This window comes from Stegodyphus dumicola, chromosome 3, assembly GCF_044657685.1.
Source record: "Stegodyphus dumicola isolate Sdum_Otavi_A_Nest chromosome 3, ASM4465768v1".
In the NCBI taxonomy this organism is placed as follows: Eukaryota; Metazoa; Arthropoda; class Arachnida; order Araneae; family Eresidae; genus Stegodyphus; species Stegodyphus dumicola.
In genome coordinates, this window is record NC_140770.1 from 59259877 (window position 1) to 59280600 (window position 20724).

Sequence of the window (20724 nt, forward strand, 5' to 3'; positions counted from 1 at the left end):
GTTAAAATAAAAATGCCAAAGAATTCAGTCATACTTTATTTCTAAATTAATAAAACATTGATTCAGAGTCCGTCATACCTCATTGGGAATTTAATTCCAATACGCAGTTTCATTGGCTACTGGCGACTTACATTACCAACATATTTTAAATTGTCATATATACGATCAAACCTGCTGGGAAAATGCATTTCTGAATAACAAAAACCTTAAATGGGTGACCTGGTGCGTGACCTACAAATTTCAGTTGGTATGTAGAGTCTTAAACTTTCAAACAGAGTTAGTAAACTATTTTTACTCCGCATGAATATATATATATATATATTGATAGAAATTCTTCAATATAAAATTATTGTTTTCCTTTAAATAACATCTATTCATTTCCTTAGTGTTATCTATGATTCCTGAGAGTTATGAATTAGTTTATTACGACGATGATTTCCTTGGAGTTATGAATCCCGAAATCATTGATTCTACTGTTTCTTCGGAAGGAGATGATATGGACCAAGATGAATTGATTAAAGAGCTTGAATTAATAGAAAAAATAGGAAAAGAAGAAGAGGAAATGGTATATCTTTTTAAATATTGTAGTTTTTAGATATTTCAGTTATGTATTTTTAAGATTACCGACTTTATTTTTTTTCCTTTGTATGCTGATATTATGTATTTTTTAAATGTTAATTTTTATTGTTATCATTTTTATATTCTATGTAGGTTTAGTAAGAAAACTATTTTTCCACAATGGGCAAATTTTGTCTCATTTACGTTTGATTGATTAGCTTTTATTTATATTGATATTTAATCTGCTAACCGCCCAGACAGTAAAGTGGTTAATGATTCTGACTGCTGAATTGAAGGGCCCGGATTTGAATCCCGAAGAAGGCCTGGATGTAAATTGTCTATCCCTTCATAAGACGCAATGTTGGCCCACCTATTAAGAGCCTCTATAATAAAGTGACCACTGTTTCCGGCCTTAGTAGTGGCCAACGCCCCTAACGGCTAGTGGCCGCCGCCGGAAAATATATAATAATATATAATATATAATTAAATATATGTATATATATACATATATTTAATTTGCTAGGAAAGAGTTTGGTAGAATAGGGTCTTCCTCTTCTTCTTCTTTAATGGCCAGACAGCCCAGGATGGGCCCTTGCCGTCCTCAGAATCGAATTCCAAGCTCTTCTATCCCTGGCCATGGACACCCAATTGGTTATTTTTAAAATTCTTAAGTCTGTTTCCAAACAGTCGAGCCACCTAAGTTTAGGTCTTCCTCTTTTTCGGGGGCCGAATGGTCTGGCCGAGAAGATCTTTTTAGTTACCCGATTTTCATCCATTGTCGATTTTCATCCAGGTGTCCTGCCTATTTAATTCTCTGAATCCTTATATATTTTACTATATCTGTTTCTTTAAAAGATTTATAGAGTTCAGAGTAAGTTCTTCTTCTCCAGATATTGTTACATTTTATGCCACCAAAAATACTTCTCAAAAATTTTTATCTCAAAGACAGAAATGATATTTTTAGCTTTTTCTGTCATTGACCAGGTCTCAGCAGAGTATGTAAAAATGGGTCTGATTAAGCTTTTGTAAATTAAAATCTTCGTTTTTCTGCTAGTGAAGTTTGGTAGTACCTACATATGTGAACAGATTTTTGTAAAATGAAAATCCTAGAATCGAAAACAAGAACACGGCTGACAGACATTTGGAGGAAACTTTACGAATTGCAACAACACAGATTAAAACTAAAGTAATTACCATCTCCCGCCAGTAATTGTAAGTTTCTTCTTCTTCTTCTTCTTCTTTTTTTTTTTTTTTTATTGTAATTGTATTTTGTAACATCGTTCTGTACAATCATCTTTACTTTCTTTTCATAGTTAAAAAAATGTTGCAAAACATTTTAATTCGATTTAGATTTAACTTTTTGGAACCAATGTACATATAAATCAGTAATACTACCTCTTCGCTTAGAATCAATTGTAGTCTTGTAAAACAAACCTTCCTTTTTTATATAAATTTTCTGACCACACTATTTTTTTTTTTTTTGGACGGACATGTGGCCCGCGGATCTTTATGAATTTATTGATGAGGCCCTCGGGCCTGAAAGGTTGAAGACACATAGTTTAGACCCATGGAGGTAGGAAGTAAGATGGAGTCGCCCTAAACAAGTTTCTCCGTACCCTGCTCTGAAGCACCGGCGATCCCTACGTGGTGACCAAAACATTGGGTCATTTACCATTGAGTTCTATGGGATTTGACGCGTTCGGGTGTAAATATTTTGTAATTACGTCGCAAATATACATATAAATGTATATATTTTCTTTTTCTACAACACTTCAGAGTCCTAAGTATGTGAAAACAACATATTTTTAAACAACATTTCATTCTGAACGGAATTAAATGCTATACTCTTCACAGGACATTTTTCTCAGAATGGTTTAATTTGAATGAAATATTTTCACAAGTTTTCGTTAATTACATTAGAAAAAAAAATTAAGGTAATTCGATTTTATTCGGTTAAGGTACAAAAATTAAGATCAAAGTTTATTGTATTATTAATATTAAAATTATGCATTATTTCTTTTCTATTTATAGAGCTTCTTCCTAAAATACTTTCTTAAATATGACATGATTTTTTGGCTTCTGAGGCATCTTTTAAATCGAAAAATGTAAGTCAATTTATAATTAATGCTCTATTCGGTTCATTTTAAATTAGAGAATTATTAGGAATTAGCGAAATACTTTAAATAAGTATTTCGCTAATTCCTAATAATTAAATAGGTATTAAATAGTATTTGACTTTCTCTGAACATTTCTGAAAGGGAATAAGATAAGTTTTTTTTTTTTTTTTTTTTTTTTTTTTTTTTTTTTTAAAGTATTATTTAAAACTTGTAACTGAGTTATTATAAAATGTAAAGGGAATAATTCTTTTAATTATACTTATCAGATTTTTTTTTTTTTTTTTTTTTTACCCTTCATTTCAACAATACATATTCCAAAACTCTTTATTACGTTCTTAAGTGCGCATCTCATAGCATTTGCTTTACAATACCTTTTAACAGATTGCTTTCCAATACGAACAATTCTTGCTTAAATAGTTTTATAACGTATTTGTCAACAGGATTTCAATTTATGTTTACAATTCAATATTAAGGTTATTATATATTTAGATAACATTTATAATCATTATAAATTAGATACATTTAATCATTAGATTTCTTCACAGTACTTTCACAGTTGTTTATAAGTAAATGAATTCTTCATTTCAAATACATTTATAATAATTTAATGAATATTTAAGTATTTTGTCAAAGGCAGATACATGCTTTTTGCAAGCACATGCATAAATACCCATACATATTTCCTATTTATCATTTCCGGCATGTGCAAATCTTTAATTTCTGTGCATTCACTATATTTTTCGTGTAAAGTAATTTACACTAATTTAGCATACACCCGAAAGTTTTACATAAAATATATATGTATATAATTTGAATGAAAATTATAAGTATTATTTTTAATACCCACTCAAAGGTCAGTTTTTCTTCAAAATTCCTCCACGATAGCATCTCTCTCTTTAGGCAGATAGCCCTTGCATGCGTTACTCTATTTAATAAAAACTTAATCTGACCTATGTGCCTAATTACAAATATTTTAACATACATAATTTTATATTTACATTTAGCCATCAAGTTTCAAACTTTTCAAATCTTCTAGAAAATAAATTTTGGCAGATCTTTTTTAGCAATTTTCTTAAAATCTATATTTTTGTAGTGCAACAGCTTAGAATTTTATAAAACAAATTCATAATCAAAATCGCTGTTGTTAGTTATCGAAAAATAACCAAGATGTGATTTTTGCGTAAATGTCAGTAAACTATACAAATCGCTATTATCCATTACACTATGAATGTTTCTTTCATGCGAGAGTGTCCCTTTTTCGATTTCTGTGGAACTGTCGTGTGTCGAAATACTATCAGAATCTTGTCAAGCGAGCTTCTGAATGTAAACAAAGAATACCCCGTCTGGTGACCCAAGCTTCAAAGCAGTGCTTCACTTCTAGCGCGGAATGGCCCCTCCTCCCTTTCCTACCTCCATGTTTAGACCAATCAGAGCCAGACTGACAACTCGCCTCCGTTTGTTTGCAAAATGGGTATCGAAGTGCCAGTTGCAATTCTTGAAGTTTCCAACGAATTAATTTCTGTTCTAGGCGACAAAAAAGAAGAAGAAAAGGGAATTAATTACATGACTGTATAAGCTCGCCCTGATCAATTGGGAGCATTAAATCAACTTTTAAATGAACTTCGGGGGGAGGATATCCAAAGTTACAAAAACTTCATCAGAATGGGTGTAGGATAGTTTGAACTTTACTGGAAATTATCACTCCACTTATTCAGGGAGGAAAAAAAAAAAGAAAAAAGTTCTTTCGAGATGCTCTGTCAGCATAATTAAATGGCAGATAGCGCTTCGGGTTTTTTTTTTTTTTTTTTTTTTTTCTTTTAGGGCGGGTGACTCGTACAGTTCTCTGCAATATTCATTTCGAGTGTGCGAAAGTGCACACTCAGCATATTTATTCCAGAGGTGTTTGAGGCCATTTTTTTTTTGCGTATGAGGTTGAGCGAAAATGATTTGTCTTTTGCTTGAACTCTACAACACCCTCAAATTTTAACATGTTAATAAGATCTTCATACACCTTCTGACAGGGATTTTTATTTTAATACTTCGGACTATTCGTTTATAAATAAAACCTAATTTGTTGTTGAAATAAAAAGAGAAGTCTATAAACAAAATTTTAGATTATATTTGTGAGGCGTAAGTGACCATAGATAAAAACTGGTTTTTCGAAATTTATATCAACAAAAATCAAAATGTTTGCCCTCTCATTTATTTTTTAATTGAAAACTGTATTTTATTGGGTAGTTGAATAACATATAATTTAATTGTTTTCTGATTAAAGAAAATTCAGAAATAAATTTATTTAAAATAAATATTTTAAATCTCATGCCCTAATTTAATTTTCTTCTATGTTGTTTTCTACAATACCAAAAACTTAAAAAATTCATTCTGATCAGATTCAGACACCGATAATTTCTAAATATTATAACAAAATTTCCAAAATTATTTGGTAAATTACTATACTATATACATTTATTATTTTGTAAATTACTATAATAATATTTATAAATGTTGTTTATCTTTTGCTTCTACGTTTTCCGAATTACCTTTATAATATTTGTAAGATTCTGTTTATATTTTAGAGAAAAACTAAATAAATAATCTTTTCGCAGCGAGAAGCACAATACCAGAATCTTCTTAAAGAAGCTGAAAAACTGAACGTATCTAATCTAGAAAAAGATGCCAAAATATCTGAATTAACGCAGATGATTTATGTTTTAAAAAAGAATTTGTGCTCTTTATACAAAACTGCAAAAGCAGAAATTGAAAGTAAAGATGATCTACTCCAGCAGGCACATCAGAAGTGAGTATCGTTTATGTAGTATTTTTAGTAGCAACAACTTCTAAGTAAAATTTACTGATCTAACTTTTGATATGTGTTAAATTAATTGCGTTATTTCTGACATTTTATTCTAAATTCAGAATATTCAATAAAACTATTAATTTCTTCAAATTACTTTGCTAAATATTCATTTTAATAATGCGAATTTCTATGTAAATACTATTATATTCTGGAATCCTTCTATTTACAAATAAAAACGAAGTATTTCCTAGTGAAAATGCAACGTCAGCAATAATAATTGTTTAGTATTCTGCGATAATAAATTAGAATAAATCATGTAAAGAGGATGTGTAATAGTAAAAACTATAATTAACTAAATTCAAAGGATTTTGGAGGCTTGAAAGTTAAACATTTTTTTAAGAATTCATTTTAAAATCTTACATGTGAAATAAGTTTTCAAATTTAAAATTTGGTAAATTAAAATTAAAGATTTGAAAATGGGAAATAAATATAATTAAATTAATAAAGAATGATCCAACCTAGTTCTTTGTCTAGGGTACAGACTAGCCTGAGAGTAAGCCTTCCTTCATTTAATAAGTAAAAAATAAAAATATCCGCCTGTGCGGAGGGATGCCTTCCTGGAGGAATTTTAAGGAAAACTAGCTCGTATCTACGTTACACAGAGAGAAATTACGAAATCCTATACAGCAAGCCCGTTCGCCAGGATTCGAGTATACACTGACTACCAATAAGTATTTGGACACCTGTGATAGAAAAGAAAAACTAACTTTATTCAAAATCAATAGTTGGTAGAGCCTCCACGAGAGGTAATTACAGCGTGGACCCTCCGGGGCATACTTTCCACAAGTCTTTGTATGACAGCTAGTGGTATTTTCTTCCACTCGGCTTGGAGAAGACATAGAAGTTCCTTCACCAATTTTGCACGGGTAGTGCACCCCTGAATTCGGCGATGCAACTCGTCCCAGAGGTTCTCGATAGGGTTCAGGTTCATTCGATGAACTCCATTGGCACCATACCAAGGCTTGGTTAACGTCGAAACATGACAACAGGCATTTTCGTCCTGAAAGTAACAGGGGTCCAACCCGCAAAACTGCCACAACGTAGGAAGCACATTGTCATCCAAAATAGTGCAGTAGGCATCGGAGTTGAGCTTACCATGAATGGGGACCAAGGGTCCCAGCCGATACCAGGAGAAACATCCCCAGACCACAATTCCACCTCTGCCGAACTTGACTGTTGGCACAATGCATTCTGGCAGGAGAAGTTCTCCAGGTAGATGTCAAACCCAGACCCTGCCATCCGAACGGTAAAGGGTGAACCTTGATTCGTCACTCCAAAGTACCCGTTTCCACTGATCTGCGGTCAAATTTCGATGTGCTTTGCACCACATTAACCGAGAAGCGCGATTGGACTTTGTGATCAAAGGCTTATGGGCAGCAGCACGACCATGAAAACCAAGCAGATGTGCTTCCTTACGGATAGTATTCATTGAAACAATACTCCCGGATGCTTGTTGAAACTCGCGGATGAGGGCCATCGGTTGGGTTCGGTTCTTCCGAATTTCTCTGGACAGCACTCTTCGGTCTCTATCTCCCAGTTTCGTTGGTCTGCCGACTCGGGGCACATTCCAACAATCACCGCTCACCTTCCACTTCTTAATCACACAGGCCACTGTCGATTTTGGGTACTTCAGATTGCTAGATTTGTCCCTTAAGGATCGGTCACATTTGTGATACCCGATAATTATACCTTTCTCGAAATCAGAGAGCTCCGAACTGCGAGGCATCTTGCATGCGACTAAAGCCGATGCTGTTTCCTACACGATATATACCGGCGGAGTCCGTGACGTACCTTGGAACCGCAGATATCGTCATTTGCATAGGTGTCCAAATACTCATTGGTAGTCAGTGTAGATCATCAGGCATTTAGAAACTTTATTTATCATCAGTATTAGAGACTCCGCTCGCTCATTGGTGATCCTATGAGATTTCCAGACACTGCACCCAATTTTATTATAAATGAATATAATTTATAATAATTTATTATAAATGAATATTAATTTTATGTTGAGTATTTCACCTGGAAAAAAGAATGCGCAATGTATGCCAGCGTTTAATGATAATAAATTTCAAACTAGCTGCTACGCGGCCAGCCCTCGTCTGGCTTTTAAATGTACCAGAAAAATCCCTAAAGGAAAAATGCCAAAAATTAAATTTAAAAACTGCACAGAATTTTACTCTGCAGAACAACTACAAAAAAACAAACAATAGCAAAAAAAACAGAAATTTTAATAAAAGTGTGTTATAAAAAAATTACAATGAAATAAGCAATAAATCTCATATTTTCAAGAGAAAACAGTCAGAAGTCCAGTATCCAAAGCAATGAATGAAAAACTGTTGCCAAAACCACATTTCTAAAAGAATGAAACTATCATCAGAAAGCAATAACCAATCGAAATTGTGCTTTGTGGATGATATCCTACCTATACTTTAAGATATATATTGTGTGTGTGATTATGGCAAAGCCTCCAGGGCTATCTGCCTAAGGGGAGGGATGCCTTCGTGGAGGACTTTCTGAGGGAAACTGGCTCGTATACACGTTACACATGGGAAAAACCACGAAACCGCCCATGCAGCCAGCCCGTTCGCGGGGTTCGAACCTCGGACCGAACTACCAGTGTTCAGCGACTTTACCGCTCGGCCGCTGGTGGGCACACAGATATATATTGTGAAATATTTCTGAATAATTTAAATATTGAAACTGCTCTTTTACTTATAATTATATATAATAAATAAAAACAGCTTAGTTTAATAAAATCCTAAGGAATCAAGTGTGTTTAGCTTCAATTGTGCTAGTCATTTTCCTTTATTTTGACAGACGGAAATTGGTCAAGATTTCTATGTAATATATCTTTCAGATTAAATGAAGTTGTATGTCAAAACAGAAAGCTACATCTCACCTCTTCGGAAGCAAAGTCAAGTCACGTAGATAAGCAGAGTCTTAGTTCACATTACAGAAATATTTCAGGTAAAATCATGTTTTGTCACATCTCAAGATTTGTTACTAGATTTAGGAAGAAAGTTCACACTGATTTTCTACTGTTTCGCTTCCTTGTACGAAGTAAAGGAAGTGTTCTAATCACTAAAAATTCCGGGTACCATATTTCAAAGAAAATATCCATTTTGACTGCTATCGAATGCAATTTAATAATGTTTTTGCGTGAAATCTGTACGTAAGGACAGGAAAAAGGACTCTTTTTACCCAAACGAATTATAAAACCGATTTAAATTGGATTCAGAAGAGATTTTTTTTCGTGGCGTTTGTACGTATGTATGTATGTATCTCGCATAACTCAAAAACGAGTAGCCTCAGAACTTTGAAATTTTGTATATAGGACTGCTATAACATGTAGTTCTGCACCTTCCATTTTGGTTGCAATCGGCCGCATTAAAAGTATATATATATATATAAGAAATGTTCTCTATTCGTATAAAGCTAATATAAATTTAAAATTTTAGTAAGAAATTTTAATTGCAAAAATAAAAAATTAACTATTGCTGCGAACTAATTTGCAATATCATTTAAATTCTAAGAGCATATGTAAATTAAGTGCACATATCTAAAACCATGAAAAATATATAATTCCAAAAAAGTTTATTTTAGGTTTGCATGTATAATTCGTGTGGGGGGAAGTTTTCAATAGGCAAGAGTTTCTAAATTGCTTTGGTTTTCTACTCTTAATTACACTGGTTATCATAAATTAAGAAAAAATCACAAAAATCACGATTACTGGAAAAGTTACATGTAAAATTTGATGAAACTTACCCACAATATAAAACACACAGTAAGGTATCAAATAACATAAAAAGAAATTACCAGACAGATGTGGTAGTATAGAAATTAGCACATGTATAAAATGAACAAATCGAAGGTGTCAGTTTGCTATAAGAAAAGTAACTTCAATATGGAATATAATCGCCTCTAGAAGCAATACAGCACATACAGCGATGAGTGATGCTTTCAATTATGCGGTCTATCAGTTCCATAGGAAGCCCGACAAGGGCGGATTGTGAGCAGCTCGACCCTCCCTAAAGCATCCCAAACGTGCTTGATAGGATTCAAGTCCGGAGATCGGGCTGGCCACTCCATGCGCATAATTGTTTCCTGTTGAAGATAACCATCTAGGATGCGAGCCCTGTGTGGTCTTGCGTTGTCGTCCTGTAACAGGAAAGCATCACCTATTGCTCCGGTATATGGGCGCACATAAACTTCAAGGATGTCATCCCTATAAATCTGAGTATTCACAGTTACCCTTGGAAAGACATGGGGGTCTGTGCGTCCACCCAAAGAGATGCCACCCCAAACACAGACACTGCCTCTTCCGTATGCATCTCTTTCACAGATGTTTGACGGATGATGACGGGTTCTAGGTTCTCTTCATATCAAATAACGCCTACTATTGCTTTCTAGACTAAACCTGGGGTCATCCGTAAAGAGAACCGCCCTTCATTGATCAGTCGTCCAGTTGACATGTTGTCGTGCCCAATGAAAACGGTCCCTCCTATGGCGTGACGTGAGCGGCACACAAATGGCTGGTCGCCTCGCATACAGACCATCTTCGTGAAGCCTTCTACGCACAGTTGACGTTGACACGAACCTTCCGGTGGCTGCAGTAAAGGAGGATCTAAGAAGAGTCGAAGTAGCGGTTCTATTCCTACGTGCACATAATGTCAAATATCAATCATCGGCACTCGTCGTAGCAGTTGGCCGTCCTTGGCTGAACCTCCTAGATGCCGAATCTGTGGTTTGAAATTGCCTCCAAAGTCTATGAACCACAGAAGGACTCACATTTACCCATCTGGCCACTTCTGTTTGACTTTATCCTGCCTCTAGTCTCCCAATGGCTCTCCATCGCAGATCTGCAGGCAAATGATGCCTGGAGGTCATTCTTACGAATTGGCTATCTCAGATTTCTGATGTTACTGTCACAGTGAAATATGTGGGCTTGCTCTCAAACATAGACTTTTATGCTCCTCGCAGATGACGTATTCCGAAAGCAGCGCCACTAATTTGCATATCGCAGTTTTACTCAGCTACTCTTACTTGGCAACATATTCAAATTTTACACGTTTGGTTTATTTTTGAGGGAGTTATCGCTATTTTTGTGATTTTCCCTTAATTTATGATAACCAGTGTACATTACATTTAATTAATATTAATAGAAATAATAATTAATATTAATATTAATAGAACGCATTTAATTAATATTAATATTAATAGAATGCACTAATTATAATGCTAGTTGGGTTTCAAGGAAGTTATATCGAAACATAATTAACCTGTTGCATTCGAATCTATTGAATTATTTACTACTATTATTGAATCTAAATTATCTACTATTTATTGAATCTCCCAATACCAAAAATACATAAATAAAAATAAATTAATTTAAAAAAATCTGAAAGGTTTCAGATTTTAAATTACGTCTAAAGGGGTGCTTTTTAACGTTTTGTGTGTTACCTTTATTTATTAAATATCATGTTCTTTGCACTTAAACCATAAAATTCAGTTCAATAGTAATGTCGCAAAATAGTTTTAAAATGAGCCCATCTTTAGAATTTCCGATACACAGACAGTTCCGCGTTTTGGAGATACTCGTAAAAAGGTTTTTTTCTCCCCCCCCCCCCTCCGCAGACTGTTGCCATTGCTCGCATTGAAATCCTTGAGTTTGTTAATTGAAAATTCGTTAAAGTTTTACAAAATAGGAAATCGATAATAAAACAAATTCCAAATTTGGTCTTCCACATGCTCATATAAAGTAAGATAATTACGTCTTTCAAAATTCGATGGCTCTATGTACCCTTGTTTTATCACAATGTGAGAAATAGACATACATTTATGCAGATTTTTCATTATTTAATTTCTTCAAATATAATGCAGGACTCTAACATTGGGTGGCAACAGTTTGAAAAGTGAAACGGACATTTATAGTGATTCACCGCAAAATCGCAAAACGAAATTAATAGTCTTTCAGGGACAAAAGTCCCTTTGGTCTAAAAATCTGAAAGCTTTCGGATTTTACATTACGCCCAAAGGGGCGGTTTTTAACGTTTTATGGGTTGCTTTTATTTATTAAATATCATGTTCTTCGTACTTAAACCATAAAATTCAATTCAACAGCAATATTGCAGAATAATTTTAAAATGACCTTATATTTAGAATTTTCGATACACAGTCTCGCGCGCTAGAGATTTAAAAAAAAAAAAAAAAAAAAAATCGTTCAGTGTTGCCATTGCTGGCTTTAAATCGTTGACTTTGTTAATTAAAAATTCGCTAAAGTATTACAAAGTATGAAATCGATATTCGGCCCATATTCGGTGGAGGATTACGTTATTCAAAATTTGATGGCTCTATATGCCGTTGTTTTATCACAATGCGAGAAACATACATAAATTTTTGCAGAGTCTTAATTTTTTTTTAATTTCTTTAAATATAAGACATGGCAATGATATTTGGTTGTAATAGTCTGAAAAATGAAACGGACATTTAAAGTTTTCAACGCAAAATGCGAAAACGAAATTAGTACCGTTTCCGGCCTAACACCCTTTGGGCTAGAAATAAATAAAGCTAAATTAAATTTACATTGGATTTAAAATTACTGACCAGACCTTTTTGTAGATGATACATTGAAAAAATATCAGTAAAGTATTATTCTTAATTCTTTGTTTTCCTTTCGAGTACATAGTGATATTGATATTAAAAGAATGTTTTATTTTCCAATTATTCGTATCATTGTTACTCAAGGTATTAAAGGTAGTTTTCTTAGTTTCTTTTTAATTTTTTTTTATGGTTGTATCCGAATGCTACGGGTTAGATTTCGTGATTAAAAAGACCGTATAAGTTTTTATTTGAGTTTACCCAGTTATTATGTTGCCTTTTCTATAAGGTCTACTTTCCTCAGCTTTCACCAGGCAGTAATTTAATGTAAAAGTGAGCTTTTAAGGTCTAAAATTCAACAGAGAGAGTTTGACAGTCACTCTTCTTCGGTTTTTCTGCTATTGCGGTTTGACTATCAGCTTAAGCTCTTGTTAGCCGCAGTTACTTTACGAACATTTAGTCAAGGGTGAGAAAAGTTTTACTTAAGCATGTACTTTGCACTCTATACAATTTGAACTTGTGTTCCGCATGCTAGTGGAGTTCTACTTTAAGCACTGATTTTGTGTAAATACCAGGTCGACGGGTAAATAAACAGTTTTACTTTGAACTTTGGTTGTTATAGTTGTCCGCTGGCAGCTCCTTATGGTTATTCAAAATTGATTTCGCATTTTAGGGAATTTAGTATAATCATGTATTGATATTCATAATACATGATTATACTAAATTCTCTAAAATTCGAAACTGAGTGGATTTCACAGCTATATTCCTACATAATATTCAATGCCTGTTATTTAAAAATGGGCCTTCGTTTTTATTGTAAACCTGTTATGGAAATAACCCCATTGAAACCTTCCTCTTTAGTGTGATTATTACAGTTCATTATATTATTATATTCATTGTGCTCCCAGTACTTATTATAATCGTCTTATTATGTTTATCTGTATACTAATTATGTTTATCTGTTATTTTTGTTACACTAAAGCAGATTGTTCAATTTAAGTTGTGAATTTCAAATTGCATTGAGACTACACTGTAATCTCTTTTATGTCCTAAATCATTATCACTACATAGTATAAAACAAAGTCGCTTTCTCTGTCCCTATAATCCCTATGTATGCTTAAATCTTTAAAACTACGCAACGGATTTTGATGCGGTTTTTGTTTTTTAATAGATAGAGTGATTGAAGAGAAAGGTTTATATGTATAATAACATCTATTAAATAGTGGAGAAATACTGTTATTTTTTAGGTTTCTAATGCGATGTCGTAAATAATTGCATTTTTTCCGCTTACATTGCAAACGCAGGCTGAACCCTACGAGATTTATCAAAATAATGTACTAAGTATTGTACACACTGAAAAGGTCTACAGATTTAAAAATTGCGGGACGTAGCGTTTGCGGCGGTACCGGCCGGCCGGGGCGGCGGGAGCGTGCCTAAAAATAGCGCGTCGGAGGCCGCGGTTCTCCTTATAGCACTTTGAATTTAGCAGCGATCGAACGCGTTTATTATCGGAGCTCTCTAGCTTTCAGCGCGACAACGTATCAGTAATTATATGATAAATAATTGCATGATAGTAGTTTTAAAATATAAATGATATTCTATTCTAAGGTTAATTTTTAAATCGCACTTATAGTAATTATAAGTACATAAGGTTAGATAAGATTAGATTAAATAAAACCATAATTTATGGATTGAATTTTCTATTAAGATCTTGGTCAAAATTTAGAGTTAAATCAATTTAATATTAGGGAAATTATTTTCAAAAATCGTAATTTAAGGTGAGGTATGTAAGTTCAGAAAAAGATTATGAACTGCGATTCATTGTTAAAATATCCATTAATATTTTATACCCGTGCGAAGCCGGAGCGGGTAGCTAGTTTTTAATAAATACTGGATGCAGGGCGTAGGGTGGTATTGCACGATGTACCATAATAAGTAAATTCTGAGATAATTTGGAAATCTTCCGTTGCCTATTTCCTCAGCCATTCTTTGTAAATTTTTATAAATCTCTCTCTCTCTTTTTTTTTTTTTTTTTTTTTTTAAAGCCCAAAGGGCGTTAGCCCAGAAGGGCTATTAATTTCGTTTTGGCATTTTGCGTTAAAAACTTTAAATGTCCGTTTTACTTTTCAAAGTGTTGTTGCCAAATATTATCCCCCTGTCTTATATTTAAAGAAATTAAATAATGAATAATCTGCATTAATGTATGTATGTTTCTCGCATTGTGATAAAACAACGGCACCCAGAGCCATCAAATTTTAAATAATGTAACCTTAAACTAAATATGGGCATCTGGAAGCCCGAATTTAGAATTTGAAATTTGCTTTATTATTGATTTCATATTTTGTAACACTTGATTAACAAACTCAACGATTTCAAAGCGAGCAATGGCAACACTGCACGGGGGGAAAAATTATGTCCAGCGCGCGAGACCATCTATCGGAAATCCTAAACACATATGCTGTTTTCAGAGTCGTAGCTAGGGATTTCAGCGCCCAGAGACAACTGAAGATTTCGTGACACAACTGAAGATTACTGAAGATTCAACAACTGCTTGCCAAAGATGGAAAATATGTAATTCTAAAATGTCGTAACATCAGTTTGGCGCCCCTTGGTTTCTACGCCCGGGGACAGATGCCCCCCTCTAGCTACGCCCCTGGCTGTTTTATATACTATTTTGTGATATTGCTGTTGAATTTGTGTGGCTTAAGTGCGAAGAACATGCTATTCAATAAATAGAGGTAACACAGAAAATGTTTAAAAAAAGCCCCTTTGGGCATAATGTGAAATCTGAAACCTTTCAGATTTGTTTTATTATCTTTTTTTTTTTTTTTTTTTTTTTTTTTTTTTTTTTTTTTAAGAGTTAGTACGGAAAGGCACTACCAGTTGGCCCGTGGTACATCGCTGGTGTCCCCCATAATTTTACCTTAATTCTGTTATGAAATCTAAAATACCTGAATCTGTTGTGAAATAATAATAGGATCCGGAAGAATGTACTTTAAAAATACTGAATAAGATATTTTGCCTTAAAAATTAACCCTTATGATGGAAAATATGTAAGTGTCAACATGTTAATAAATTCAGTTGAACGTAGTTCTGTTATGACATGCAATCACATAAAACCTCTTTGAATGGCATTATTGCCGGAAACAAACGGATGCATCAGCAGGTGTGGCAGAATCTTTTCTTTTGAACAAATAGCTCTAAGCATCCAGACACATATCTGAGTTGGGAAGAAAATAAGTATCATTTGCAGAAAATAATTTTAGCTGCTTTTTTACACACTTGTAAACTGCGTTTAAAATGTCTGCATCTTATTGGAAATTGTTGTACCTGTAGAACCTTTCTGAAAATCTCCAAATAATTTTATCAGGACTACAAGGAAGATGGTGCAGCGTATTTCACCCTTTCTTTCCTACTTACTTTGTGGGTTATCAGCAAGAAACGAATCTTAGTTTTCATGCTTTGGGATCTAAATTGCCAACACTTTTCATATAGTTAATTACCAGAAAAATCAATATAAATAGCATGCTAGGCAAATTGTCGGAAAAATTCTACATAAATGAAAGAGTGGAAGACATAAACTTTCTTCTCAAAAATCTAGGACAAATAAGAATTTTGTATTCAGAAATAAGTGAGTACTTGATGAAAGAATCTTATGTAATACCTCTTATTGCTGTGATCAGCTCTTAGTACACAGAAAAGCCACATAATAATTTGGAAACTTGAAGTTACCTAAAACAGTACAAAATAGTCCAGAAGGTGTTGCAGAATGGAGTGTATGTTTCCCTTTGATATCATAACCTTAATTTTAATCATGTTACGATGGATCAAGATAAACATATTGATATTTCAAAATAAAATTTGAAGTCATTGTCTCAGAAATTTAGCACTCAAAATACATCGAATTCTGGACATATTCAACTCGCTTACAGTGAACTTTCCGCTAACGTCAGTCTAAGTTGTTATTTGTAATATGTTCGCTTAGGAACATGTAAATGAAAGCCTTCATTTACGGTGAAACAAAAAACTCTAGAAAAGAAAATGTAAAAACTGTACGTTACTTGAAAATAAATCTTTTCGGGAAAGTTTCGATTATACTCAGAAAAATACTACACTTTAATGTGCATTCATTAAGCAAATTAAAGGTCAAAAAAATGTTTCTCGGATGTGTTGAAATCATTCGCAGTGGCCCGCTATTAAAGCTGGCAGGCTTAAGTGAAAGTGGTTAAAAGTACTGATTAGAATTCATAAGGATTTTGTCCTAATTGGTTACTAAAAACTGTGAGACTCTATTTTATAGATATTGCGTATAAGTATTTTTATATTTAATGAATTCTATGATGTTCGAGCATTGACGGTGTTATTAATATTCTCTGAAGTTTTTATGATGCTTCGTGCTTTCGGATTGAGTTTGGAAACGGATGAAAATTATTACCGCAGTTACTTATGGAAACCTAGCCCCTGCATAACGAATGTTGTTGCAGAATGAATCAGATTTGTTGTGCAAGGCACCAGCGTATTTAATACGTCTTGTTCATCTCCTCCAAGGTTAAATTTGCTTATTCTCAAGAAATAGCTTAAACCATTTCACTGTTTTACAAAATTGAATTATTTGCTTCTTTTTCTTTCCTCCAAATTTTGCCTCGAAAACTGACTTCAGAAATGTTTCTTTTCCCCCTTTCACCAGCTGTCTATTCAGAAAAATTCCATTCAAGGATGTTGAGTAACGTCTCTTTACCAGGGAGAAAAAATTATATTGTGTTAACTAGTTTCTTATCTGAAAACTTAACAAAGACGAGCCCCTAAAGGCATGAGCAATAGTTTTATTGCAATGCCTGTTGAAATGGACCAGAAGTTCTTTCCTTTTTTCCATCTTTGTATGATCCTCTTAGGAATCGCCGATAATTAATTATGAAGATCAAATTAGATGCAAAAATTTCAAACTTAACAACATTCCAAGCTACACACGTGCGTATCCCCGAGCGTTCGACAACTGACTGCCTTTGCTTTATTAGGATCTTAGAAGAGAAAATTTTACTCTGTAATCAGGTGCTGCCATCTCTCGGCTATACTGGGGTTGAATTGGTAGGATGTTCTTTTAAAGACTTTTTCAAATAGAGTAAACCACAACAATCCTAATACCACTCCCGTTGTGGAGAGAGCGTGTCTAATTAGGCCATCATTCAACTCTTTTCATTTTCTCTGCATTCTGGCGTGTTGAATAATAGAAAATAACTAAAATAAATATTTATATCTATGGAAAGAACACAAGGCCCAACTTTCTATCAGTTTTACTTGAGTTGTTTTAAAAGCAGACGATATTTAACTATGTCAGACAATAATTTAGTTTAAATGAACTGAAGAGAAATAATTCTTTAAATAAAAATGTTTTAATAAAAATGTTATATATTTTTCTTTCCTTTATTATAATCATTCTAAAATATACAAACAGCTTAGTTTTTTTTTTTTTTCCTTCTGTGAGAAAAACCTGTTAAAAGGCACATTGGCATATTTCTTTTTCCTTTAATGTCATATAATAGGTTCAAATTACGAACGGCAGACGAGTCTGTTTTGCGGTTACGATCCAGCCCACATTTAACCCCGACGACTGTGTGCTGCTGATGCTCGACAATACTTTTCAAATCGACCATTCTGTCTCGAGGGAAATGGTGAAATGTTAATAATTACTTGAAGTGAATATTACTGTTTTACTTAATCGTATTTCAATACACTGCAAGCAAATGTACTATTTTTGTTCTTTTAATTTTTTTTTTTTTTTTTCCATAACAGATTCAGGACAAGATACAAAATATAAAAATGTAGCGAAAAGGAAAAGTCAGGATTTTCATAACAGCCCTCTTTTTGCAACGCCTTTAAATAATGGTATCTCTTCTGTTCAAGATGGAAAAGGAGATCTGAAATATGTTGAGAGAAAGAGATTCCAGGCATCTTCGGAAAATTCTTCCTCTAATCAAGGTTCCAGATATAATCGTGGAAAAGAAAACTTTCAGAAGAATGATTCTATATATAACATTTCCAAAACAACAAAGGAAGACGTACTGAAGCTATATCGGTATCAAAATGCGAAAGTGCCTTTCTTGGTCAAAAGAAAGTTCGGACTTTTGCATAATTGCAAGAAGAATTAGAAGAAAAAACTGTTTGAAGAATATAGCAGTAAAAGCATAATATCTACACCTACACTATTTAACTCTGATAGAGGCTTATTATGTATGAAATATGTGTAATTAAAGAAAATGATTACAAGCATACAAATAATAAAATATATTTATTTAATCAGAGTGGAGAATAATTTAATAATTACCTGGGCTTCAAGATATAAAATTCTTAAAGCATAAAATTAAAACTGAAATTATATTTGTTGAAATTAGAATTATGTTTGTTATATATGTACAGATTTATTAAATAGGTTTCAGACTGAGTATTTCATTTATAAATTGGGAATTGCACTGGGGACTCCATATCAGATTACATTAAAAAGTCTGGAAACATTTTTAAAATATGAAATTGAGTGATTTATGACATCTCTTTCAACACTGTGGCCGTCGTAGTTTTTATATCTTCGCATGAAAAGTCTGTTTTTGCATAGCTACACTTTGAATTTTGAGGTTGCTCAGAAATCGCCTGAAATGAGTTCATATGATGTGGTAGGTGTTCTAGTACCATCCATTTCTTATAAAAAATGCCAGTTCTGAGGCAGACTGAATTTTTTCCTCTCATTCTACCACAGAAATCTGTTTACACAATGATATTTTTTTCTTCCTTTTATTTCCCCCCGGTAATAGGGTTGTCATTCACTTTGTCTTAGCAATATCATGTTTTTTAAAAAAATATCTGTTTACCTTTTTTCTTTTAAATGCTTATTTATACAATACCCCTTTTCTTCAGAGATAAACCTATGCATAAACATGTGTATATGTTTTTTTTTTTTTTTTTTTTTTAATTCATTAAATTAAAGTTGGAATTTACGTAAATATAAATTAAAGTCAATCACTTTCAAAGATTTTCTGTAAAATAAAAGAGATCTAAATCGATGCTATGTTCTTTCTCGCATTTTCAGTTAGGACACATAGAAATACTACACTGCATATTTCTATGCTACTGACCACTTCATCGGAGACACTCAAAGTTCTCTTTCTTCCCCAACCCATTATTTCTACTAATAATATATGTTCTTCTAAAATTTTGTATCATTTTAGATATATATAAAAAACTAAACACTCCAGATAACAGAAATTCAAGATATTCTATATTTTCAAGGATTTAGTTTCAATACTGTTAATGTTTTTGTATTTATTTAGCTATTTTTAGTAGAATTTGTAATTAAAATTGTTTTATATTCCCGTGCAATGCAGCACGAGACTCATTTGAAGAGAAAGCTACGCCGGAAATATTTAAATACAGGAAGCATGCGCATTTAACATTTTAATAAATATATATCTCGTAATTGTACTCTTTTGCTATCCAGAAAAATCGAGAAAATACTAGAATATTCTCGTGCAGGATTAAAAAGCTTATAAAAGCTGAAGGAAAACATCTCAATTCAGTTGCTTACTTAGTGCTGTTATTGACTGTAGCGAATTCGCAGTGAGATCGGATTAGCTTTCTCTGTTTTGAATTGGAGTTCTGTTCAACGTTTTAGTAGTTCAAAATATAACTAATGTGAGATATTGCGATATTGTACGAATATCTCTGAGGAAATTTCAGCATTTTGTTTTATTTCTTGGGATAAGTGTGTTCCTAGTTCTCAGTTTTCCTATATCAATACTTCTCTGAAATTTGCCTTTATTACACACATTTTGGAACGTTTGTATGTAGTCTTAGCCATATTTGCAGAAACAAGTAAAAATGGAGTTCTAAGCGAAACTGGAGTGAAGATCATGGCAGTTGTATAGAAGTGTTATATACGATAGTAAATGTTCACCACTTTGTCCATCCCATAAACTCAATCCTACTAAATAATGTCTTTAAAAATTTAAACACAACAAAACAAATTTATTCTACAAAATAATAATAAGAATAACTTTTTACAACAGTTGCCACTGAAAGCAAAACTAAAGGGAAAATAAAACTACACTGGTTGAATGTATATGAACAATGCTATACTTAACATACTTTCCCCTTTTGATAACAGGATTTTTATCAAAACAAATATTTAATTAAACTAAAATTTAAAAGTCCATTTTAAATTCACTTAAAAGTCTATTTTAAAGTTCAAAAAGTCCTTAAATCTAGAAGGTACTTTTATAGCTAGACCACTTCTAGTAACTCTTTCAGTATCGCTTGAAGGACTTGTATGGATATTTTCTTCTTCAATATCTGCCTTTTCAGGGCTTCCTTCAGATTCTGGTTGTATTTCCAATGGATATAAGCGTTGAATTGGTCTTAGCATCTATCCATTCGATGCCTTAATTTTAACCATTCTGACGTTATTGTCTTTACCGGGATACAATTTGACTATTCGTCCCAAAGGCCAAAAGGTTCGCCTCTTATTTTCATTCTTAATTAAAACTATGTCCCCAACTTTTAATTCATAAGATGACTTCTTATTTGTTTGTTCGAGCATGAGATTTCCTA

General features: G+C 33.0%; 1 protein-coding gene across 1 annotated transcript; it reads left to right on the top strand.

Annotated features, from left to right (window-relative positions):
- Nucleotides 1-407: 407 nt before the first annotated feature.
- On the top strand, nucleotides 408-18404 carry LOC146998006 (uncharacterized). The gene is made up of 4 exons (XM_085812935.1): nucleotides 408-565; nucleotides 5282-5472; nucleotides 8390-8499; nucleotides 17920-18404. Exons 1-4 carry the CDS (start codon nucleotides 449-451, stop codon nucleotides 18273-18275), a joined length of 774 nt encoding a protein of 257 aa, XP_085669061.1. The 5' UTR covers nucleotides 408-448; the 3' UTR covers nucleotides 18276-18404.
- The last annotated feature ends 2320 nt before the right edge of the window (nucleotides 18405-20724 follow it).